General features: G+C 47.1%; 1 protein-coding gene across 9 annotated transcripts in view; it reads right to left on the bottom strand.

The window, feature by feature from the left end:
• The window catches only part of LOC106613081 (RNA-binding protein Musashi homolog 2), a 326,713-nt gene that overhangs the window by 69,311 nt on the left and 234,140 nt on the right, over positions 1-23,262 (bottom strand). For all 9 annotated transcript variants that reach the window (XM_045724688.1, XM_045724689.1, XM_045724690.1 and 6 more), the window contains exons 9-10: positions 16,951-17,065; positions 8,536-8,610 (exon numbers count right to left, since the gene is read on the bottom strand). In XM_045724688.1, the coding sequence (XP_045580644.1) occupies positions 8,536-8,610; positions 16,951-17,065 (190 nt within the window). The remainder of the gene's footprint in view (positions 1-8,535; positions 8,611-16,950; positions 17,066-23,262) is intronic.

Genomic DNA, 23,262 nt, shown 5'->3' with positions numbered 1-23,262 from the left:
CTCTCTCAGTGGTGGACTGGGACAAGAAATAAGTTAACACTTCCAAGCAGGAATGCATGATTCAAGATATTTTGCAGCCCCACCTGTTTTGCATGTTATTTTAGCATTAATATGTGTCACATATCAGTTTGCAAAAAATGTAGTAAAGCCACATTGAGTAAGGCAGCTCCAAAATGCAGGTGTTTCAGCCTAGCTCAGTGCTTTCTGTGGTGGTGGGGCAGCCAGGGGAAAATCAGCAGCGTAGGGGTTGGTAATGTTCTCGAGTTGCACCATGATTAGCTCAGTGTTCTGTCACTTGTGGGGACAGTACTGTATCTCACAAATTCAAGCCCCTTGGGGGCTGCCATAGAGTTACATTAGAAGTGCCCATCCAAGAAGGCTCAAGGTCATTGGCCACAGATAAAATGACGTCAAATCACGTTATATCTACAGTAGCTTTGATTGGACTGATCATGACCAAATCATACTTTCAAAATCTTAGCTAGCAGTCATCATCATGAATCAAGTCGACAATATACTAGCAAATCCTTTTTAATCCTTGTCATATGAAGAGAAATTATAGATAAAACGTATCGGTGCTCATTGGCCATTGGACATAAACATTACACAACAAGTTGGAAATCGCAAAGTCAACAATGAGTGGTTTGGAAGGAATCAGTGACAGTGGCAAACTGAAAGTATTGCAAAACAATCACTAGCCGGCTATTCAGTGGAGTGGCTGTGTAGTCCCAAATCTGTGATTAAGTGTTTCTTTACCAAGTTTAAAATAATAAACGTTCAACATTGGCCATACTGTCAATGAAGGATGATTTGTGCTGCTCTCAAAACAACTGTTAACTCGGAACTGAGAAAACTTGACTTCAAGACAACTGGGAATTCTGGAAAAACCTAGCTCCGACTGGGAAATACGTTTTGAACGGCCCATGTTCTGAACTGTGTCGCTGTACATTTCAAAAGTGCTAAACAAATAGTTACATTGACTACAAACGTCCTAGCTCTCTCATTAATGTCTTAATCAAAATTACTGATTGCCTCTTCTCCGCTTGTTGTCCCCTTATTCCATAGTTTGTACATCTCAATTGTCAGGAGAAACCACATTTGTTTAAGCAAGTCAGCCACATCAGCTATGTTTTTTTAAACGGCAGTAAATGAGGCTGAATGATCAGTTTCGCTGCCAGACAAGGCTCCTCTGATAGCCAGGTGTAGCAGTGGTAAAGTGTTGGGACTGCTATTGGGACAGCTTTATGTAGGCCCTAACAGTTTGTGGCAGTGGTAAGATGTTGGGACAGCTTTATGTAGGCCCTAACAGTTTGTGGCAGTGGTAAGATGTTGGGACAGCTGTTGGGACAGCTTTTTGTAGGTCCTAACAGTTTGTGGCAGTGGTAAGATGTTGGGACAGCTTTATGTAGGCCCTAACAGTTTGTGGCAGTGGTAAGATGTTGGGACTGCTGTTGGGACAGCTTTATGAAGGCCCTAACAGTTTGTGGCAGTGGTAAGATGTTGGGACAGCTTTATGTAGGTCCTAACAGTTTGTGGCAGTGGAAAGATGTTGGGACAGCTTTATGTAGGTCCTAACTGTTTGTGGCAGTGGTAAGATGTTGGGACAGCTTTATGAAGGCCCCTAACAGTTTGTGGCAGTGGTAAGATGTTGGGACAGCTTTATGAAGGCACTAACAGTTTGTGGCAGTGGTAAGATGTTGGGACAGCTTTATGAAGACACTAACAATTTGTGGCAGTGGTATGATGTTGGGACACCTTTATGTAGGTCCTAACAGTTTGTATCAGTGGAAAGATCTTGGGGCAGCTTTATGTAGGTCCTAACAGTTTGTGGCAGTGGAAAGATGTTGGGACAGCTTTATGTAGGTCCTAACAGTTTGTGGCAGTGGTAAGATGTTGGGACAGCTTTATGTAGGTCCTAACAGTTTGTGGCAGTGGTAAGATGTTGGGACAGCCTTATGAAGGTCCTAACAGTTTGTGGCAGTGGAAAGATGTTGGGACAGCTTTATGAAGGTCCTAACAGTTTGTGGCAGTGGTAAGATGTTGGGACTGCTGTTGGGACAGCTTTATGAAGGCCCTAACAGTTTGTGGCAGTGGTAAGATGTTGGGACAGCTTTATGTAGGTCCTAACAGTTTGTGGTAGTGGTAAGATGTTGGGACTGCTGTTGGGACAGCTTTATGAAGGCCCTAACAGTTTGTGGCAGTGGTAAGATGTTGGGACAGCTTTATGTAGGTCCTAACAGTTTGTGGCAGTGGTATGATGTTGGGACAGCTTTATGAAGGCCCTAACAGTTTGTGGCAGTGGTAAGATGTTGGGACAGCTTTATGTAGGTCCTAACAGTTTGTGGCAGTGGTATGATGTTGGGACAGCTTTATGAAGGCCCTAACAGTTTGTGGCAGTGGTAAGATGTTGGGACAGCTTTTTTTCAACAGACGGATGCCACTGCGTCGAAAACCTCCAGCTAATACGCCAAAGTGTAAAACTCGCAAACAGTCACAATAATATGTACAAGCAAATAAACATACCTCGTGAAATAAAACACGGAATAAACGCACACCAGAAATAGCGCATCAAACATGACACGATACACGAAACAATCTCACACAAAGACATGAGGGGGAACAGAGGAATAAATACATGTAGTGTGATTGGGGAATGAAAACCAGGTGTGTAGGGAACAAGACAAAACAAATGGATAAATGAAAAATGGAGCGGCGATGGCTAGAAAGCCGGTGACGTCGACCACCGAACACCGCCCGAACAAGGAGAGGAGCCGACTTCAGCGGAAGTCGTGACAGTCATCTCTACCTGACACTTTTGCTAACAGGTATTGTGTCAATTTAAAATTTGCACAAGACAGTTCACAGAATTGTCCATTTAAAGAAATGTTGACAATTTATGCTAACATTAGAGAGTTAATCCAGAGAGTCTTATCTTTGCCTTGATTCGGCAGTCTCGTCCAGATCATCATTGAATTTGTAGCTCTTTATGTTAGCCACATTAGCAGCTAATTAGCATTTAATTTTTGGGGAGTAAATACAGGAAAATATATTGATAAAAGACCCCTTGTCCAAGATAGACTTACATGGTTCTGAAAAAGTCACGCTAGGGTAATCATTCATGAAACACAGCCCTTATTTTACATATTTCTGAAATCCTCTATGGGAAAATGAATGGTGGAAAAACGATTGGAACCATTTCCCTGTTTGACCGCTAGGTTTTATGGGTATTATGACTCATACTGTTTTACTCCTTGAAGCCTATGCCCTCACAATTGTCAGTGAGTATTTCCGCACCATATCTCAGAGCCATATCAAATAACTTGGTTGTAAAATAGGTGCTATTGAGCTGAATACTGAGAGTTGAGAAATAAAAATATAACGACAGAAAGTTGAGACCCTCCTCTCTTCAACAGGGACAAAGGGACGAAGCTTCCAAAGCTGTGTTTTTCCAGCTATTTCATTTTGAAATGTTATACGATCAGAACACATTTTTCTCTCGAATGCATGGGGGGAGAGGAGAGTGGCTCGCTCATCATAGCAGCAGGCCCCAGCGAGGCCACAGGCCCAGCGGCAGGCAGACACTTTCATCACAGGAATCATGAGGATGACGCACTTCACTGTTTGACCAAATCAAGATTTTAGCCTCTGAAAAAGTTTTGAGTGAGGTGACAATGAAGAATGTGCTCTTTCTACTTTAATAGGCTCCTTTCTGTTGTTTACCATCCATGATCCTGGCTGTCTAACTGATGACAGAGTCAGAGCAAGTCTCTTTGTTGATGCTGCATTTGTTGACCTTGAATGTGAGTTTGCGTGACCTCGGCTCAGCCTATCAGAAAACCGGGCCGTAGCCCATTAATAAGCCAAAGGCTATTTATAGATTAGTATAACAAAAAAATTGCACAAAAATCTTTCCAAAACAATCTTAACAGGCCGATGGGCAGCCGGCCATGTCGCCTTATTGGAACACAAAGAAAGTACAAATAAAGTAAAATAAAAGAACAACAAAAAAGATCTGGCAGTTATAGTGCACGTCATACCTTCATCATATTAGTTACATTGACATCTTTCAATTAGACCTTTTCCAAGTACGAACCCCATTTTTCCCAGTCACCTTTTTTATTGTTTCATTTTTATATAAAAAAATATATTCTGTGACAATTTCAACCAGCCCACCAACCAAAAAATGGTCCAACCCATCTGACATTTGCCAGAATTGCCAGATTGCAAATCTGCCCCGCTCGCTCACTTTCTCCCTTCCTCTCTCTCAGCTTCCCTTTTTCTTCTTTCTCCCATCCCTTCATCTCCCTTCATCTCTCTTTCCCTCTCTGTCCATCCTAGTGATTTGTGGCAGACAGACAGACTGGTAGTTATTAAACAGAGCTCTGCAGGTATTCCACTCTCCTGGTGGCCAGGCTGGAGAGCACAGAGAAATAGAGGGGCAACAAATGTGTTTTATTTGTCTTGTTTGCATGGTTTCTATGTCCCTTAGCCCCAGCGGGTAGCTGTCCAAATTCAGGCTGTGGGGCCCCGGGCGTGTGTGTATGTGTGCATGTGTGGGCGTTGCATGTGTGTGTGTTTGAGAGTGAGGGGGGTTAAACCTCTTGACGGTCCCCCTTTTCGTTTGCATAACTGATTAGGCTCTAATCAAAAGTGAAGCATCAATTCCCTTCCCCCTTAAAGGAGAGCCAGGTAAATGGAGGAGAGGAGCGAGGGATGAGGCAGCTTTATTACACAGCCATGGCACAGGAAGTGCTCTAAGAGGCTGTGACCTTGGAATTCACCGTCAGCGCCGCCGCATCCTTCAGCTCTCATCAGCAGCAGAGACGTCAGATGCCAGAAATGGGGGGTGACAATAACAACGAGACGCTAGGCTGCTGTGAAAGCGAGAGGAGAGAGAGTCTCTACAGACAGAGACGTCGTGATATTCACCAGGCCCATTTCAACCAGTAAAAAAGTGAAATAGAAATGTTATTGCCACATCATGGAATAGCACTAAAATGGCTGTTTTCTTAGAACTGTGACAGTCAAAGACGGAATGTAGCGGAGGGAAAAAAAGGACAAATAAAATACAAAAAGGCACGCAGCACAAATTGTAAACACTGTTGTCTCAACATCCTTATTGTTGCTTTAGCAATGTGCACACACATTTACAATAGCCATAACGCAGGAAACATTCTATGAAAGAACCAGATGTTCTATCCCAATATGAGATACACGTCTCCATTACAGTGTGAGATAAAAATAGGCCATGGTAAAATGACATCACTCGCGCACACACACACACCTCCATTTGACCTCCTCTGAAGCGCTGTCCCCTCTGAGGATTGCGGGCAGTGCTTCTCCTCTCCTTTCAACAGTCCATTTTTAACCTCCCAAGCAAAGTGAGCTTTATGCTAAACCCCCCGACGCTACAAGGAGGGAAAAAAGGCTTTTCACCTTACATGTCCAACACCCAAGGTCGTTTGGCACTACAGTATCTGAAAATCACAGGGAGAAGAAAAGGGCCACATTGTGCCTGGTGCTGAGGCAAGATCATTTTACAGAGCGCGCCAGGGGATTAAAGGAAGGCAGTAAAGTTAACCTCGGAGCAATCAGACCTCCTCTCTACCTTTAACTAGTGCCAACATGGAAGCAGGGCTGGGGCTGGCAAACGTAACACAGTGCCTGTTTACTAGCCAAACCAAGGCCTGGACTGACGGTAGATAGCACTAGATCTGCTGGGGTCCCTCCACACAGGAAACAGCTAGAGGCTTTGTTCTTGCTTTTTGTCTTTTCATTTGATTTTTAATCTGTGTGAGGAGGTGGAGGAGGAACACGGAGGGGAGGAGGAAGAGGAGGAGGAGGGAGGGGGAGGAAGAGGAGGAAGAATTGTCTATGTCATCACCATGGAAGGCATGTGTATGGCCTGTATGGATTAGAGAAAGCTAACTTGGCATTTCATCCTCTCATTCATGTAATGAAGACTCAAATTCAAGGCATGCAGTATGACATACGTACAGGTTCCGATGTGTACACAGTAGAGAATCGCCTGGAGGAACGATGTTTTAATGCTGGTGTCATACATACGGTTTGAGTATTTGTATGAATATTTTGTGTGGGGTTGGGGAAACGAACTCACTATACTTTAAAATGACTATAACCAAAGGGAAAATGTGCAGTAATGATAATGGACCTACATTCATACAGTTTGACTGTCCAGCTGCTAAGAATCACTGAAATGAAACACAGTCAAAGATCACTGAACATTCCCAAAAAGATAGATTTATTTTTGCAAATTTTGACGCAGACTAAATATAAGTGCAGCTCTCCGGACCTGGTCTAAATATAAGACATTTTCAGTGCAGCTCTCCGGACCTGGTCTAAATATAAGACATTTTCAGTGCAGCTCTCCGGACCTGGTCTAAATATAAGACATTTTCAGTGCAGCTCTCCGGACCTGGTCTAAATATAAGACATTTTCAGTGCAGCCCTCCGGACCTGTTCAAAATATAAGACATTTTCAGTGCAGCTCTCCGGACCTGGTCTAAATATAAGACATTTTCAGTGCAGCTCTCCGGACCTGGTCTAAATATAAGACATTTTCAGTGCAGCCCTCCGGACCTGGTCTAAATATAAGACATTTTCAGTGCAGCCCTCCGGACCTGGTCTAAATATAAGACATTTTCAGTGCAGCTGTCCGGACCTGGTCTAAATATAAGACATTTTCAGTGCAGCTCTCCGGACCTGGTCTAAATATAAGACATTTTCAGTGCAGCTCTCCGGACCTGTTCAAAATATAAGACATTTTCAGTGCAGCTCTCCGGACCTGGTCTAAATATAAGACATTTTCAGTGCAGCCCTCCGGACCTGGTCTAAATATAAGACATTTTCAGTGCAGCCCTCCGGACCTGGTCTAAATATAAGACATTTTCAGTGCAGCTCTCCGGACCTGGTTGAAGACCGAATGCATCCCCCAGGGAAAAATGAGTTTGACACCTTTGTTTGAATCCCTTTCCCCTGGTATAGTAACAGCGCTGGATGATTTCTCCAGCACCTCACCAATTTACACCCATTCATTATTCATTCCCTTTATTCATCTGTTTCGGTAATATTCCTTCTGAATTTGGACGTTTGTTTGCGACTCCATATGACACGTATTCACACTGCCGCTGGGGAGTACACCGAGATGCTCTGACTATAGAGACAACAACCTGCTGAAATACTGTACTGATGTTCTCCACTCCACACTCAGAAGACGTTTGACACTGCTCACAGATGCAGTGGGTTCTTGTATCTTTTTATGAGCTCCTGTATATGTGTATATGAATGCCCCTCTTGTATATGTGTATATGAATGCCCCTCCTGTATATGAATGCCCCTCCTGTATATGTATATATGAATGCACCTCCTGTATATGTATATATGAATGCCCCTCCTGTATATGTGTATATGAATGCCCCTCCTGTATATGTGTATATGAATGCCCCTCTTGTATATGTGTATATGAACGCCCCTCTTGTATATGTGTATATGAATGCCCCTCCTGTATATGAATGCCCCTCCTGTATATGTATATATGAATGCACCTCCTGTATATGTATATATGAATGCCCCTCCTGTATATGTGTATATGAATGCCCCTCCTGTATATGTGTATATGAATGCCCCTCCTGTATATGTGTATATGAATGCCCCTCCTGTATATGTGTATATGAATGCCCCTCCTGTATATGTGTATATGAATGCCCCTCCTGTATGTGTGTATATGAATGCCCCTCCTGTATATGTATATATGAATGCCCCTCCTGTATATGTGTATATGAATGCCCCTCCTGTATATGTGTATATGAATGCCCCTCCTGTATATGTGTATATGAATGCCCCTCCTGTATATGTGTATATGAATGCCCCTCCTGTATATGTGTATATGAATGCCCCTCCTGTATATGTGTATATGAATTCCCTGCGGGCTGGATAATCGTGGAGAATCTCGTCATGGCAGTCCCTAGCATAGTGACAGACACTCTCTCCCTCTGGCAACATTCCAAGCTGGGTATACTGATGCCAGGCGGCAGAGAGGACACAGGTCACTCATAACATGTTGAAATAAGGCGTGAAATCAAGCTCTGACATTTCCCATTGTAGAGGTCTTTAGAGGAGAGTGAATGGTGACATAATTGCATAATGTTACCTTATCAAATCACATTTGGCGGATTGGATTTTTCCACAGTATAATAACTGGCAGAGTGATGATGCGGTGAGTGAGAGTGGGTGCCAGGAAGGAATTCATCCCTTACTGAAGCCATTTGGGTTACAGAGAGTGACATGGCATTACAATATAACATAATCATCTTCAGGAACCCAGCTGAGATCAGACAGAGAACAGTGTGTGTGTGTGTGTGTGTGTGTGTGTGTGTGTGTGTGTGTGTGTGTGTGTGTGTGTGTGAGGAGGGAGGCAGGGAGTGGGATGTGTGTTTGTGAGCCAACAGGGGGTCCATTACCTCACCCCAGCAGGCAGGCAGAGAAGCACACAGTGCCTAACAAGATGGAACTTACCAGGGAATTGGTAGCTGTAACTCGGGGCAAAACCAGTGTATCCACGGCCATACGTTGCTACAATGTTTGGGTAACCTAGGAGAAGAGAGGACAATCAGGAGTTGTGTTAAACCATCTTGGCCTCCCATCACTTTATATACACACACACACACACACACACACACACACACACACACACACACACACACACACACACACACACACACACACACACACACACACACACACACACACACACACACACACACACACACACACACACACAGCCCTGTTGCGGGTGCTAGATAGCATAGTCATGAGGCTCAGTTTGAGCTAATGAGCATCAGAAGTGTCCCAGTCTCAGCATGTCATGCTCTCCAGCCTCCTCCTCCCCAGCCTGTCATGATCTCCAGCCTCCTCCTCCCCAGCCTGTCATGATCTCCAGCCTCCTCCTCCCCAGCCTGTCATGATCTCCAGCCTCCTCCTCCCCAGCATGACATGATCTCCAGCCTCCTCCTCCCCAGCCTGTCATGATCTCCAGCCTCCTCCTCCCCAGCCTGTCATGATCTCCAGCCTCCTCCTCCCCAGCCTGTCATGATCTCCAGCCTCCTCCTCCCCAGCCTGTCATGATCTCCAGCCTCCTCCTCCCCAGCCTGTCATGATCTCCAGCCTCCTCCTCCCCAGCCTGTCATGATCTCCAGCCTCCTCCTCCCCAGCCTGTCATGATCTCCAGCCTCCTCCTCCCCAGCCTGTCATGATCTCCAGCCTCCTCCTCCCCAGCCTGTCATGATCTCCAGCCTCCTCCTCCCCCCAGCATGACATGATCTCCAGCCTCCTCCTCCCCAGCCTGTCATGCTCTCCAGCCTCCTCCTCCCCAGCATGACATGATCTCCAGCCTCCTCCTCCCCAGCCTGTCATGATCTCCAGCCTCCTCCTCCCCAGCCTGTCATGATCTCCAGCCTCCTCCTCCCCAGCCTGTCATGCTCTCCAGCCTCCTCCTCCCCAGCCTGTCATGATCTCCAGCCTCCTCCTCCCCAGCCTGTCATGATCTCCAGCCTCCTCCTCCCCAGCCTGTCATGATCTCCAGCCTCCTCCTCCCCAGCCTGTCATGATCTCCAGCCTCCTCCTCCCCAGCCTGTCATGATCTCCAGCCTCCTCCTCCCCAGCCTGTCATGATCTCCAGCCTCCTCCTCCCCAGCCTGTCATGATCTCCAGCCTCCTCCTCCCCAGCCTGTCATGATCTCCAGCCTCCTCCTCCCCAGCCTGTCATGATCCCCAGCCTCCTCCTCCCCAGCCTGTCATGATCTCCAGCCTCCTCCTCCCCAGCCTGTCATGATCTCCAGCCTCCTCCTCCCCAGCCTGTCATGATCTCCAGCCTCCTCCTCCCCAGCCTCCTCCTCCCCAGCCTGTCATGATCTCCAGCCTCCTCCTCCCCAGCCTGTCATGATCTCCAGCCTCCTCCTCCCCAGCCTGTCATGATCTCCAGCCTCCTCCTCCCCAGCCTCCTCCTCCCCAGCCTGTCATGATCTCCAGCCTCCTCCTCCCCAGCATGTCATGATCTCCAGCCTCCTCCTCCCCAGCCTGTCATGATCTCCAGCCTCCTCCTCCCCAGCCTGTCATGATCTCCAGCCTCCTCCTCCCCAGCCTGTCATGATCTCCAGCCTCCTCCTCCCCAGCCTGTCATGATCTCCAGCCTCCTCCTCCCCAGCCTGTCATGATCTCCAGCCTCCTCCTCCCCAGCCTGTCATGATCTCCAGCCTCCTCCTCCCCAGCCTGTCATGATCTCCAGCCTCCTCCTCCCCAGCCTGTCATGATCTCCAGCCTCCTCCTCCCCAGCCTGTCATGCTCTCCAGCCTCCTCCTCCCCAGCCTGTCATGATCTCCAGCCTCCTCCTCCCCAGCCTGTCATGATCTCCAGCCTCCTCCTCCCCAGCCTCCCCTCCTCCCCAGCCTGTCATGATCTCCAGCCTCCTCCTCCCCAGCATGTCATGATCTCCAGCCTCCTCCTCCCCAGCCTGTCATGATCTCCAGCCTCCTCCTCCCCAGCCTGACATGATCTCCAGCCTCCTCCTCCCCAGCATGACATGATCTCCAGCCTCCTCCTCCCCAGCATGACATGATCTCCAGCCTCCTCCTCCCCAGCCTGTCATGATCTCCAGCCTCCTCCTCCCCAGCCTGTCATGATCTCCAGCCTCCTCCTCCCCAGCCTGTCATGATCTCCAGCCTCCTCCTCCCCAGCCTGTCATGATCTCCAGCCTCCTCCTCCCCAGCCTGTCATGCTCTCCAGCCTCCTCCTCCCCAGCCTGTCATGATCTCCAGCCTCCTCCTCCCCAGCATGACATGATCTCTAGCCTCCTCCTCCCCAGCCTGTCATGATCTCCAGCCTCCTCCTCCCCAGCATGTCATGATCTCCAGCCTCCTGCTCCCCAGCATGTCATGATCTCCAGCCTCCTCCTCCCCAGCATGTCATGCTCGCCAGCCTCCTCCTCCCCAGCCTGTCATGATCTCCAGCCTCCTCCTCCCCAGCATGTCATGATCTCCAGCCTCCTCCTCCCCAGCATGTCATGATCTCCAGCCTCCTCCTCCCCAGCCTGTCATGATCTCCAGCCTCCTCCTCCCCAGCATGTCATGATCTCCAGCCTCCTCCTCCCCAGCCTGTCATGATCTCCACCCTCCTCCTCCCCAGCCTGTCATGCTCTCCAGCCTCCTCCTCCCTAGCATGTCATGATCTCCAGCCTCCTCCTCCCCAGCCTGTCATGATCTCCAGCCTCCTCCTCCCCAGCCTGTCATGCTCTCCAGCCTCCTCCTCCCCAGCCTGTCATGATCTCCAGCCTCCTCCCCAGCATGTCATGATCTCCAGCCTCCTCCTCCCCAGCATGTCATGATCTCCAGCCTCCTCCTCCCCAGCCTGTCATGATCTTCAGCCTCCTCCTCCCCAGCATGACATGATCTCCAGCCTCCTCCTCCCCAGCATGACATGATCTCCAGCCTCCTCCTCCCCAGCATGACATGATCTCCAGCCTCCTCCTCCCCAGCCTGTCATGATCTCCAGCCTACTCCTCCCCAGCCTGTCATGATCTCCAGCCTCCTCCTCCCCAGCATGTCATGATCTCCAGCCTCCTCCTCCCCAGCATGTCATGATCTCCAGCCTCCTCCTCCCCAGCCTGCCAGAGTCCTCGTCCTCCCCAGAGGCTCCCAGACGACCCCTCGTCGGCTCCCAGGGTTACATGGCAACAGGATGTCTGGATCTGTCCAGGTTTTTTGTCACCTCTACACTGTCATTGATGGATAACCTTTCTACTAGAGCCCCGGCTAATCGATCATGAACCACACGGCGCTGCAAGACAATGAGTGGATGAGATTTGTGCAAGGACATTATGGATTAGAGAGACTTTCTGAGGTGTGAGGCTACCTTGGTGCGCTGGGTGGGCTGTAATACCCGCTGAGATACCACAGACGGAACAGGCAAGAGGAAATATGATGGCGTGATTGTAAAAAGTCACTCCAAAAGTGGCAAAAAAGAAACTGCTATTTGGGAATATACTTGGAATATGTTAAGTTGTGCCATCTTTGCTGAGGCAGAAATTTTTAATGATGATAGTTCAGAAGTGCTCCTTTAGCTCCCCAAGTCTCCTATTTCATAGCTTCCGATAGAGCCGTGACTGTTTCAAGGACGTGTGTGTGTGTGTGTGTGTGTGTGTGTGTGTGTGTGTGTGTGTGTGTGTGTGTGTGTGTGTGTGTGTGTGTGTGTGTGTGTGTGTGTGTGTGTGTGTGTGTGTGTGTTAAAAAAACACCACATTAGCAGTGTTTGCCATGTTGGATCCGTTGGAGCACATCCTGGTCACAGTGGAAGATAAGAGGGAAATAAAGTGGGATGGGACCCAACACACATGCTGCTCTTGTATGGTTGCCAGATTGGAGACAGGAGCTGTCACAGTCCAACTGGGTCTCATTGGACACTTGAAGGCAGATGAGCTGTTGTTTAAATCCTGCTACAGTGCCCTATCGCTGCTCACAAACAACAACAGCAGTTAACTTGCACATTTTGTGTGTGTGTGTGTGCATGTGTTTGTGAGAGAGTGAGAAACAGAGAGAGAGAGAGAAACAGAGAGAGAAACAGAGAGAACAGAGTGTGAGAAACAGAGAGAGAGAGAGAAAGAGAGAACAGAGAGAGAGAAACAGAGAGAACATAGAGAGAGAAACAGAGAGAGAGAAACAGAGAGAGAGAGAGAAAGAGAGAACAGAGAGAGAGAAACAGAGAGAACATAGAGAGAGAAACAGAGAACATAGAGAGAGAGAAACAGAGAACAGAGAGAGAGAAACAGAGAGAACAGAGAGAGAGAAACAGAGAGAACAGAGAGAGAGAAACAGAGAGAACAGAGAGAGAGAAACAGAGAGAGAGAAACAGAGAGAACAGAGAGAGAGAGAAACAGAGAGAACATAGAGAGAGAAACAGAGAACATAGAGAGAGAGAAACAGAGAACAGAGAGAGAGAAACAGAGAGAACAGAGAGAGAGAAACAGAGAGAACAGAGAGAGAGAAACAGAGAGAACAGAGAGAGAGAAACAGAGAGAGAGAGAGAAAAAAGAGAGAGAAACAGAGAGAGAGAGAAGGAAGTAAATGCAATATAGTGGTTCGTACTGGGTTCTGACACACTAGACTCGATAACATTTATAATGAAAACACAGGTCATACAGCTTAAGCTGAGTGACCTCATTTCCTCCATCCAGACCTGGTTTCCTTCTCACTGGCCTAGAGAGATACTGGACTCTATGAAATGAGCACTTACTGATCACACTGAGCTTCTGACAACATGTATATATATACACATCTGTCTATACATTACACTGATATCGGTTCTACCTCGAACTGTGTGGACCAGGTTTGGTAGCCATACACTGAATGTGAGCTATTCATTTATTTGTGTGGATATTTAAAGATGTCTATGAAGCTTTTTTGACTAGCAATTGCAACTTAATTCTTACAAATGATGTGTTGTTTAACTGTGATCTGAGCTAAATGAGCAGTTCTTTTAGCTGCGGAATGATGTTAACAGACCGTGGCCTCTAAACTAGCATCAGTACTACGTCAGTACTACATCAGTACTACATCAGTACTACGTCAGTACTACATCAGTACTACGTCAGTACTACATCAGTACTACGTCAGTACCCATGCACTGTTTATTTCTCCTCTTAAAGAGGAGTAAATGCCAGAGGCTAAATATACATGACATGGGCTTTTCCTCTGACATGTAAAGAGATTGCAGAGAAAGAGAATGTGTGTGTTTGGTGGGGCTCTATTGACAGTGTGAGATTAACACAGAGGCAAGCCAGCACCTCGGGGTTGGAGTGTGTGTGTGTGTGTGTGTCTGTGTTGCCGGTAGCCATGCCTCGTCAACAAAACAAACAACAGCCCAGCTAGGGCTGCGGCGGTCATGACATTTTGTCAGCCGTTAACTGTCGTGCAGCCTCAAGGTCTGTGCTCAACTCAGCCTATCAGTGCTTGCTGTTGTCTGCAAGAACACACACATTTGCAGGCACTCATTAACACACAGATTTGCAGGCACTCATGCACACTCTCAGTCATATTCCATTGTTTCTAGAGACATACAGATGTACACATTAACACATACACTAATTCTCTCCTCCTCGGCTCTGCTGTCTGCAAACGTTAAGCTACTATGAATTATACAGCCACATGAATACACTAGAACACAGCTACACAGGCCTGCATAATGAAACACACACACAGAGACTCCACCCTTTAAATGAACACATATTTACTCCTCAGGCATCACATCCTTGTTGTGCATATTGGAAAGCAACAATGATGAACTGAGAGACATAGGAGCCTGTCTCACAGACATTTTTCCAGGTGGAAAAAAACAATGTCTTTGCACAACAATAGAGTTGGGCTGATATGAGAGGAGTGTGTGTGTGTGTGTCTGTGTGTGTGTGTGTGTGTGTGTGTGTGTGTGTGTGTGTGTGTGTGTGTGTCGGCACTTTGCCCTGCCTAGCAGGTGAGAGGATCACAGTGTGCTTCTGCTTTCCTCCAGGAGGCGGAGCTAGGCTAGACAAAGACATCCAGACAAGAGGCGATGGAGACAGGGGGATCGAGGGGAGAGGGGCTGTCGAGACAAGGCATGGCATAGGCAGTGGCCAACTAGACCGTGCATCGACACATGCACGCACGCACACACACACACACACACACACACACACACACACACACACACACACACACACACACACACACACACACACACACACACACACACACACACACACACACACACACACACACACACACAGGAGATAGGAAGTGATTGGTCTGACATATTTTCTGGCTCCTCTCCTCCGTCTGTCCCGTCTTCCTCTCACCATATCTCTCGGTGTATACCTCAGTAAATAAAGGCTGTATCTGGCCCCACTAGCTGCCGCAAAGCCTCAGGGCCCATGTATTAATATGCATACTAATGCCCTTTTTTATGGCCCAACAGTTCAGAATCACTTTAAAATCAATTATGCATCTGGTAAAGCCGCACTCTGCACAGGGCTTTAAATGTGTATTAATTTTAGCAAACATACATGCAGGCCCTAACACAATAAAGATAAATAGCTCGATTAGGTGTGGTAAACAAAGCGAACAGGGTGGGGGTTGTGGGGGGGTTGTTAATGAGATTTTGGCAAGTAAGGAATTAGGGTTCCTTAAATAATGAGCCTTGTTGATTTTTGTATGCAAATTAGCGAACGGAATGTTTCGCTGTCCTGCTTTTCCAATTTCATTTAGATAAGGAGTTTCAGTTCATACTCCCTCTCTCTCCTTCACTGCTTCTCACACCTCTCCTTCTCCTCTCCTCTTCTATGCACTCTTTCCATTTGCTTCACATTTTGTCAGGTTGATCGGCGATAAATCTGAATATGTTCACCAGAGTCTTGTGGAGTCTCTTCATATTACACTAAAACAGGGCTTTCCAACCGTGTTCCTGGAGATCCAACCCCAGTTCTAACTAACCTGATTCAACTTATCATCCAGCTAATTATTAGAATCAGGTGCGCTAAATTAGGGTTGGAGCGAACCCCTACATGAGGGTAGCTCTCCAGGAACAGGGTTGGAGAGCCCTGCTCTAAAACGTGTCTGTTGACAGGGCATTGACAAAATCACTGCCAACTGAAGAGAAACTTGACACAACTCTACCAAACCAACCAGGCTGAGTTAGAGTTTGGTGCCTCCAGCAGACTTCAGGAACTACAGCTGGAGGTTTGTGGTGGAGAAGTTGGAGAATGAATGATGTTGATGAACTATAGTAGGAGACAAGCCCTCCTCTCCTCTCATTCCCCCAACAGATGAAACCCTGTGATATCCATACCCTATTATTCAGCAATCTTGAGGTCTGGCAGATGAAATCATACATTTATAATTTAACATTACTTCAATTTTCCTCTTCATTTACTTCTGTAATGCATAGCCCTGCTTGGATGAATTTGGGGGCTGGGAGAACGGGGGTTGGGAGGGGTGGGTGGGGGGTTCGAGGCAGTGGATGTGGTAACGGGACTGTCTGAATATCAATAGAATATTTCATACAAGCCCCTATGAGGATGCTTCATCAAGCCAAATTACGGGCAGGGCGACCTATCCTGCAGCTTCCATTAGCCGTCATTCGGATTCAGCACCCAGCATCAAACTATTTATTTGCTTCAGTTACTTTGAGCAGACGATCAATCTAACAGTAATTATCTCTTGTCACTAACGCTGGGCTGAAGCTCTGAGGAGAGATGGCGAAGGGAGGAGGGAGCTGGAAGGGGGGGGGGGGGAGCCTTCTCAGGATCCTTGTTTCCTGTCTTTTCCTTGTCAAATCTACATGAAAATGTGGGAACACGCTAAGTGAACGGCTGTGAGGGAGGGGGTCTTTGTGTAGTTGTGAGGAGGGAGGAAGGTGATGGTGGAGTCTCCAGCAGACACCACCAGTCTCTGGCAGCATTTCCTGGAATGAGCTCTAGTCTAGCTGATGTTTGTAAATGGCAGAAAACTTGTAGGAGTCATTTGACTTGCCTTGTTATTGAGTTTTGGGGAGTGTGTCCTGTTAGTTACATTCCTATAGATAGTAAGTGGCTGAGAGTCTCCGTGTCAGGCAGAAATCACTAGCACTATCCGAGCCAGAATCAGGATTGGTAACAGAGTTGGTGTTAGTATCAGACAGTGTGAGAGAACATGTCAGCGGTGGAAGCAGACACAGCTAGTCAGTGTCAGGCAGAGTGTCCTTCCTGTCCTGCCACAGCACTAGAAACAATGGTAATGTCAAAGTCTTGGTAAGGGTCACTTGGGACATGTTGGTGGGCTACTTTTGCTAATTGTCATATTGTGTTTTGTCAATATTATCATAAGACCCCATTCATTCTGAAAATATGTCTTGCACCAATCCAAGTGTACTCACTCAGCATGCCCATCCCCAGCATGAAGGCATCCATGGTGTAGGGCAGGCCCCTGGCCCTGCCTCGCGTACCTGGCGGGAACATCACCTCCTTGGGCTGGGCCTTCTTGCATTCTACCTGTGGACAGGACACAACGAGACGTACATCAGTGACAAGTTCTCTCACAGTACACAGGATGAACATAGACAATACAAATATAGACATTGAATACATTCAAGGTGTATGGCAAGTATCAGAGGTTTCAGGGCAGATTCAGGGCAGACAACGAGTCACACATCAGTCATACGTGAAAAGACGTCTTACTGTACTTGAGATGAACATACAGTACATACTGTAGGCACTGAAATACATGAAAGGAATATGGAAGTGTTGACCCCGTGTCACACAGGGCTTTCAGAGTACTGCCATCATGTGGAACACCTAGAAGACCATCAAACCTAACATCTTTCATTTTGGGCTAAATGAAGAACAGAGGAGGGATCCTTGCATTTCCTTCCCATCTCCTCACAGCTGAAATGAGCCCACATGTTTGCTTGTTGTTTTATGTCTCTCTATTTGCTGAAGCGAGCAGGGCTGCTGCATCTCCAGGTAAAGTTTGCAGAATGCTCTCTCTCTCTCCACACGACTGCTTCCACCCCAGGGCACTATTAACCCCCCCAACACAGACACACCTCCATCGCCTGTGCTGCCATTTACATTTGCTCCCCCCATCTATATATACACACACACACACACACACACACACACACACACACACACACACACACACACACACACACACACACACAGCTGTGCTGACTGACATTCCATCCTCCTAACACAATGCTTATTGCTCGTATACCAGGGCTATCAAAAGCATCCTAAAACACACCAAGGCCATTCTGTTATTAAGGTACATTAATTTGTTTCAATGGCTATGCCAGTGTCATCATTATCCTTCAATCAATACACTGAAAACACAAACAATGGTAGAGCAGACAGAGGCTATGCTAGAGGCCATGCTAACCTTCATCCTAGCCTCTAATTAAACACAATGGTCCTAAAACAGAGTAGCTGTCTATAATTATATCACCATCAGGCGGGTGACGAGGTGCGGGCGTAGTGGGCAAGGGGAGCAGTGGTGGGTCTCTGCCCGCTGCTGGCTAATGGCCGTGGAGAGCTGGTCGTGATCGGGGTGGGTGTCATCAGCGCCAGCGGAGCGGTGGGGCCAAGGCCCGTTAGTTAAGAGGCCTGATGGGCGCTTCCCTGTTATTACTTAACTAATTACATGGATGGCTCAGGTTTCAACCAGTGCTGATGAGGTCCTTCAGCTCTTAATGAAAATATGAAGGGGGGCTAATGGTGTGGGGGAGTGAGGGGGTGGAGGGATGGCCGGCGTTCTTATCAGGGCAGTGGAGAAAGATGAGGGAGGAGAGAGGATAGAGTTTGACAGTGTGTGATTCTCTGATCTGTGGTTTTCTAAGTTTACATCTTCCATCTGTCTGTAAACGTTAGACAAATGTCCAGTAGTCATCATGAAATAAAGGAATCAAAAGGCAGAGATGACACAGAAGCAGGCCGGATGATTTGTCGTAACTAGATACATTTCCAGCACAATATAAAACATTCTTCCTGTGTTGTGATCAAAATGTTTAAAGAGTGAATTTTCTTTTTTATGAGTAACTAATTCCAACATGTTATTTATACAAGCATCCATTTGCCTAATCTATTCATAATGACATTATTGTGAGCAGAGCATCTCAGAACACATGAACAGACCTCTGTCAGAGTGGTTTGATTGACAGGTCCACCCAGGACCAGAGGGCAGGGAGCTGTGAAGGGCAGGGAGCTGTGAAGGGCAGGGAGCTGTGAAGGGCAGGGAGCTGTGGGGGGCAGATGCCACCTGCCAGTCTCCTTCTGTGGGGAGGGGGGGGGGTAATTAGAGAACACCCTCCTCCACTCCTCTCCCTCCTCCCTGCCTCTCCTCCTCCCTCCTCTCCCCCCTCCCTCATCATGAACTTTAACGCATGAAAATTGGGACGCGTTTTTAATGCTAACCAGCTCTTTTAACACCAACAACCTCCCTATTGTGACAATGTGACTGCAGTTACAAACAACCCCTACTAAAGAACAATTCTTCTACAAGGAAAACAATTACAGAAGAGCAATCATTTTTCTGTTGGTAAGTGCCACTTGCCCACGTAGATTCCCATATGTTGACAATATTCCAGCTCATATTAGTCAGGATCAAAGCCTCCTTCATATTAAACTATGTAAAAGTATACATTTCTAAAAGTGACAGAGCTGGGACATCAGCACATTCTCTCTTTTAGAACGATCCAGTTCAGAAAGAACACTGTCACTTTCCCTGACTGCCATAACACCTGGAACCAACCTTCTTTAGAGCCACATTTTGTTTCCTCCAGCACAATTAAGAGCAGGCACTCCCTCTGACAGGCCTGATAACAGACAGACAGACGGACGGACAGACAGGTGTGAGGGAGACAGACAGACAGACAGACAGACAGACAGACAGACAGACAGACAGACAGACAGACAGACAGGTGTGAGGGAGACAGACAGCCAGACAGACAGGTGTGAGGGAGACAGGCAGCCAGACAGACAGGTGTGAGGGAGACAGACAGACAGCCAGCCAGCCAGCCAGCCAGCCAGCCAGCCAGCCAGACAGACAGACAGGTGTGAGGGAGACAGACAGCCAGCCAGCCAGCCAGACAGACAGACAGACAGACAGGTGTGAGGGAGACAGACAGACAGACAGACAGACAGACAGACAGACAGACAGACAGACAGACAGACAGACAGGTGTGAGGGAGACAGACAGACAGACAGACAGACAGACAGACAGACAGACAGACAGACAGACAGACAGACAGACAGACAGGTGTGAGGGAGACAGACAGACAGACAGACAGACAGACAGACAGACAGACAGACAGACAGACAGACAGACAGGTGTGAGGGAGTCAGACAGACAGACAGACAGACAGACAGACAGACAGACAGACAGACAGACAGACAGACGTGAGGGAGACAGACAGACAGACAGACAGACAGACAGACAGACAGACAGACAGGTGTGAGGGAGACAGACAGACAGACAGACAGACAGACAGACAGACAGACAGACAGACAGACAGACAGACAAGACAGACAGACAGACAGGCGTGAGGGAGACAGACAGACAGGTGAGAGACAGACAGACAGACAGACAGACAGACAGACAGACAGACAGACAGACAGACAGACAGACAGACAGACAGACAGGTGTGAGGGAGACAGACAGACAGACAGACAGACAGACAGACAGACAGACAGACAGACAGACAGACAGACAGACAGACAGAGTCAGACAGACAGACAGACAGACAGACGAGGGAGACAGACAGACAGACAGACAGACAGACAGACAGACAGACAGACAGACAGACAGACAGACAGACAGACAGACAAGAGGGAGACAAAAGGAGAGGAGAGAGAAGTTCCCTCATTCACAGACCTGATTAGTTCTCACATCTCTTCCTCCCCAGAACTGCAGTGCTGCAGAGTGAAGTGCCTGGCTGGCAGAGTGACTCATCCCTCAATACAACAGTACAGTCACTCCAGGCAAGAGAACGAAAGGCACTTAAACCCAAAACCAGAACATCAACATAACAGAGGCAAACATGACAACAGTGGTCACATCAGATGGCCTGTTTTGACTATTATTATCTGAGCAGGGCTATAAAAAGACATGTAAAGTAAACCACTCAATTTGTGTACATACTACATGTAAGCAGTGAAATGTCTGTTTTACCACAGAGATCTCAGGCCTTTCTCTTTGTCTGTATCCCGATACCTAACAGCACAGCACTGCCATTACGTCTACTCACATCCCCCAACCATCACCCCCACCATTGGAAAAGGTCACAGACAAGCTGTTCTATCGTATTTGTGGAGAGAGAGAGAGAGAGAGAGTAAGAGAGAGAGTGAGAGAGCGTAAGAGAGAGTGAGAGAGAGTAAGAGAGAGAATGAGAGAGAGAGAGAGTAAGAGAGAGAGAGAGTAAGAGAGAGAAAGTAAGAGAGAGAGAGAGTAAGAGAGAGAGTGAGAGAGAGTAAGAGAGAGAATGAGAGAGAGTAAGAGCGAGAGAGAGTAAGAGAGTGAGAGAGAGTAAGAGAGAGAATGAGAGAGTAAGAGAGAGAGTGAGAGAGAGTGAGAGAGAGAGTGAGAGAGAGCAAGAGCGAGAGAGAAGGAAAGAGAAATGTGCTCTGATGCCTGACAGCAGAACCCTGAACTTAACACTGAGTCATAATTCATGGCAAGTTGAATTAGATTACATGGGAGGCATGGGGAGCCCCTGCACATTATTAATACACTTAAAGCTATTTTGCCTGACACACAAATCTATATCTGCAGTGAAAAAAACAGAGGCTATTTATGCTTCCAAAACAGAACATCTATTTTCTATTTTCACTGTGGCGTTTGCGAGAAGAAAGCGCTTTAGAGCAAATAAAAATGTGTGTGTGTGCGTACCTGCATTGCATGTGTGTGTGTGTTGTTGGGCTCTTCTTCAGGCAGTGTGTGTGTGTGTGTCTTGGCTATAGATTACAGAGGGGTCTGGCAGGGTGAAGCGAGCAGAGGGAGCCATCTACCCTGCATCTCCCCTCCACTTTACTGCTTTCTTTTCTTTATGCGTTACATCAACTACAGTTAGGAGGTCATAAAACCCTGTTAGCTTTACCATGCCATTTTCACTGGTGTTCTGCCCTTTTGTCAGTTATGTACAGGAAATTCTACTTCATGTACCGCTTGCTCTCTTCAACCCCCCCCCCCCACACACACACACTTTCATTCCCCCTTTCTAAGAACTGGATTTCCACTTCTCTCCATTGTGACATGTCTGGTCTGAAAGAGCACTTTGGAAATGGCATTGGCTGAATTACTGTAATCTTTTCAAATATCACAATTCGGGGGGGAAGAGCGAGAGAGAGAGAGAGAGAGAGAGGAAAAATCCTCTGCTTTATCATTAACAGCAGACTCGTACATTTCCTCAGCGAAAACAATGTATTGAGCAAATGTCAACTAGGCTTTTTACCAAATTACCGTACAACAGACCACGTATTCACCCTGCACACCTTAATTGACAAATAAACAAACCAAAACAAACGCAAAGTCTTCTGATGCTTTGTTGATTTCCAAATAGCTTTCAACTCAATTTGGCATGAGGGTCAGCTATACAAATTGATGGAAAGTGGTGTTGGGGGAAAAAAATACGACATTATAAAATCCATGTACACAAACAACAAGTGCGCGGTTAAAATTGGCAAAAAAACACACATTTCTTTCCGCAGGGCCAGGGGGTGAGACAGGGATGCGGCTAAAGCTCCACCCTCTTCAACATGTATATCAACGAATTGGTGAGGGCACTAGAACTGTCGGCCTCACCACACTAGAATCTGTAAAATATCTACTGTTGCTGATGATCTCGTGCTTCTGTCCTCAACCAAGGATGCCATCAGCAGCACCCTGATCTCAATAAGACAAAAAACATACATTTTCCAGGACCACGAATACAAATTCCATCTAGACACCGTTTCCCTAGAGCACACAACAAACTATACATACCACGGCCTAAACATCAGCGCCACATGTAACTTCCACAAAGCTGTGAACGATGTGAGAGACAAGGCAAGAAGGGCCTTCTATGCCATCAAAAGGAACATAAAATCGACGTACCAAGTAGGATCTGGCCAAAAATACTTGAATCAGTTATAGAACCCATTGCCCTTCATGGTTGTGAGGTCTGGAGTCCGCTCACTAACCAAGAATTCACAAAATGGGACAAACACCAAATTGAGACACTGCAAAAATATCCTCCGTGTACAACGTAAAACACCAAATAATGCATGCAGAGCCGAATTAGGCCGATACCAGGTAATTATCAAAATCCAGAAAAGAGCCGTTAAATTCTACAACCACCTAAAAGGAAGCAATTCCAAAACCTTCCATAACAAAGCCATCACCTACAGAGAAATAAACCTGGAGAAGAGACCCCTAAGCATGCTGGTCCTGGGGATCTGTTCACAAACAGACCCCACAGAGCCCCAGGACAGCAACACAACTAGACCTAACCAAATCATGAGAAAACAAAAAGATAATTACTTGACACTTTGGAAAGAATTTACCAGAAAACAGAGCAAACTAGAATGCTACAGTATTTGGCCCTAAACAGAGAGTACACAGTGGCAGAATACCTGACCACTGTGACTGACCCAAACATAAGGAAATCTTTGACTATGTACAGACTGTGAGCATAGCCTTGGTATTGAGAAAGGCC

The sequence above is a fragment of the Salmo salar genome, chromosome ssa09 (genome assembly GCF_905237065.1).
Source record: "Salmo salar chromosome ssa09, Ssal_v3.1, whole genome shotgun sequence".
In the NCBI taxonomy this organism is placed as follows: Eukaryota; Metazoa; Chordata; class Actinopteri; order Salmoniformes; family Salmonidae; genus Salmo; species Salmo salar.
This window is presented reverse-complemented; position numbering and strand designations above follow the sequence as displayed.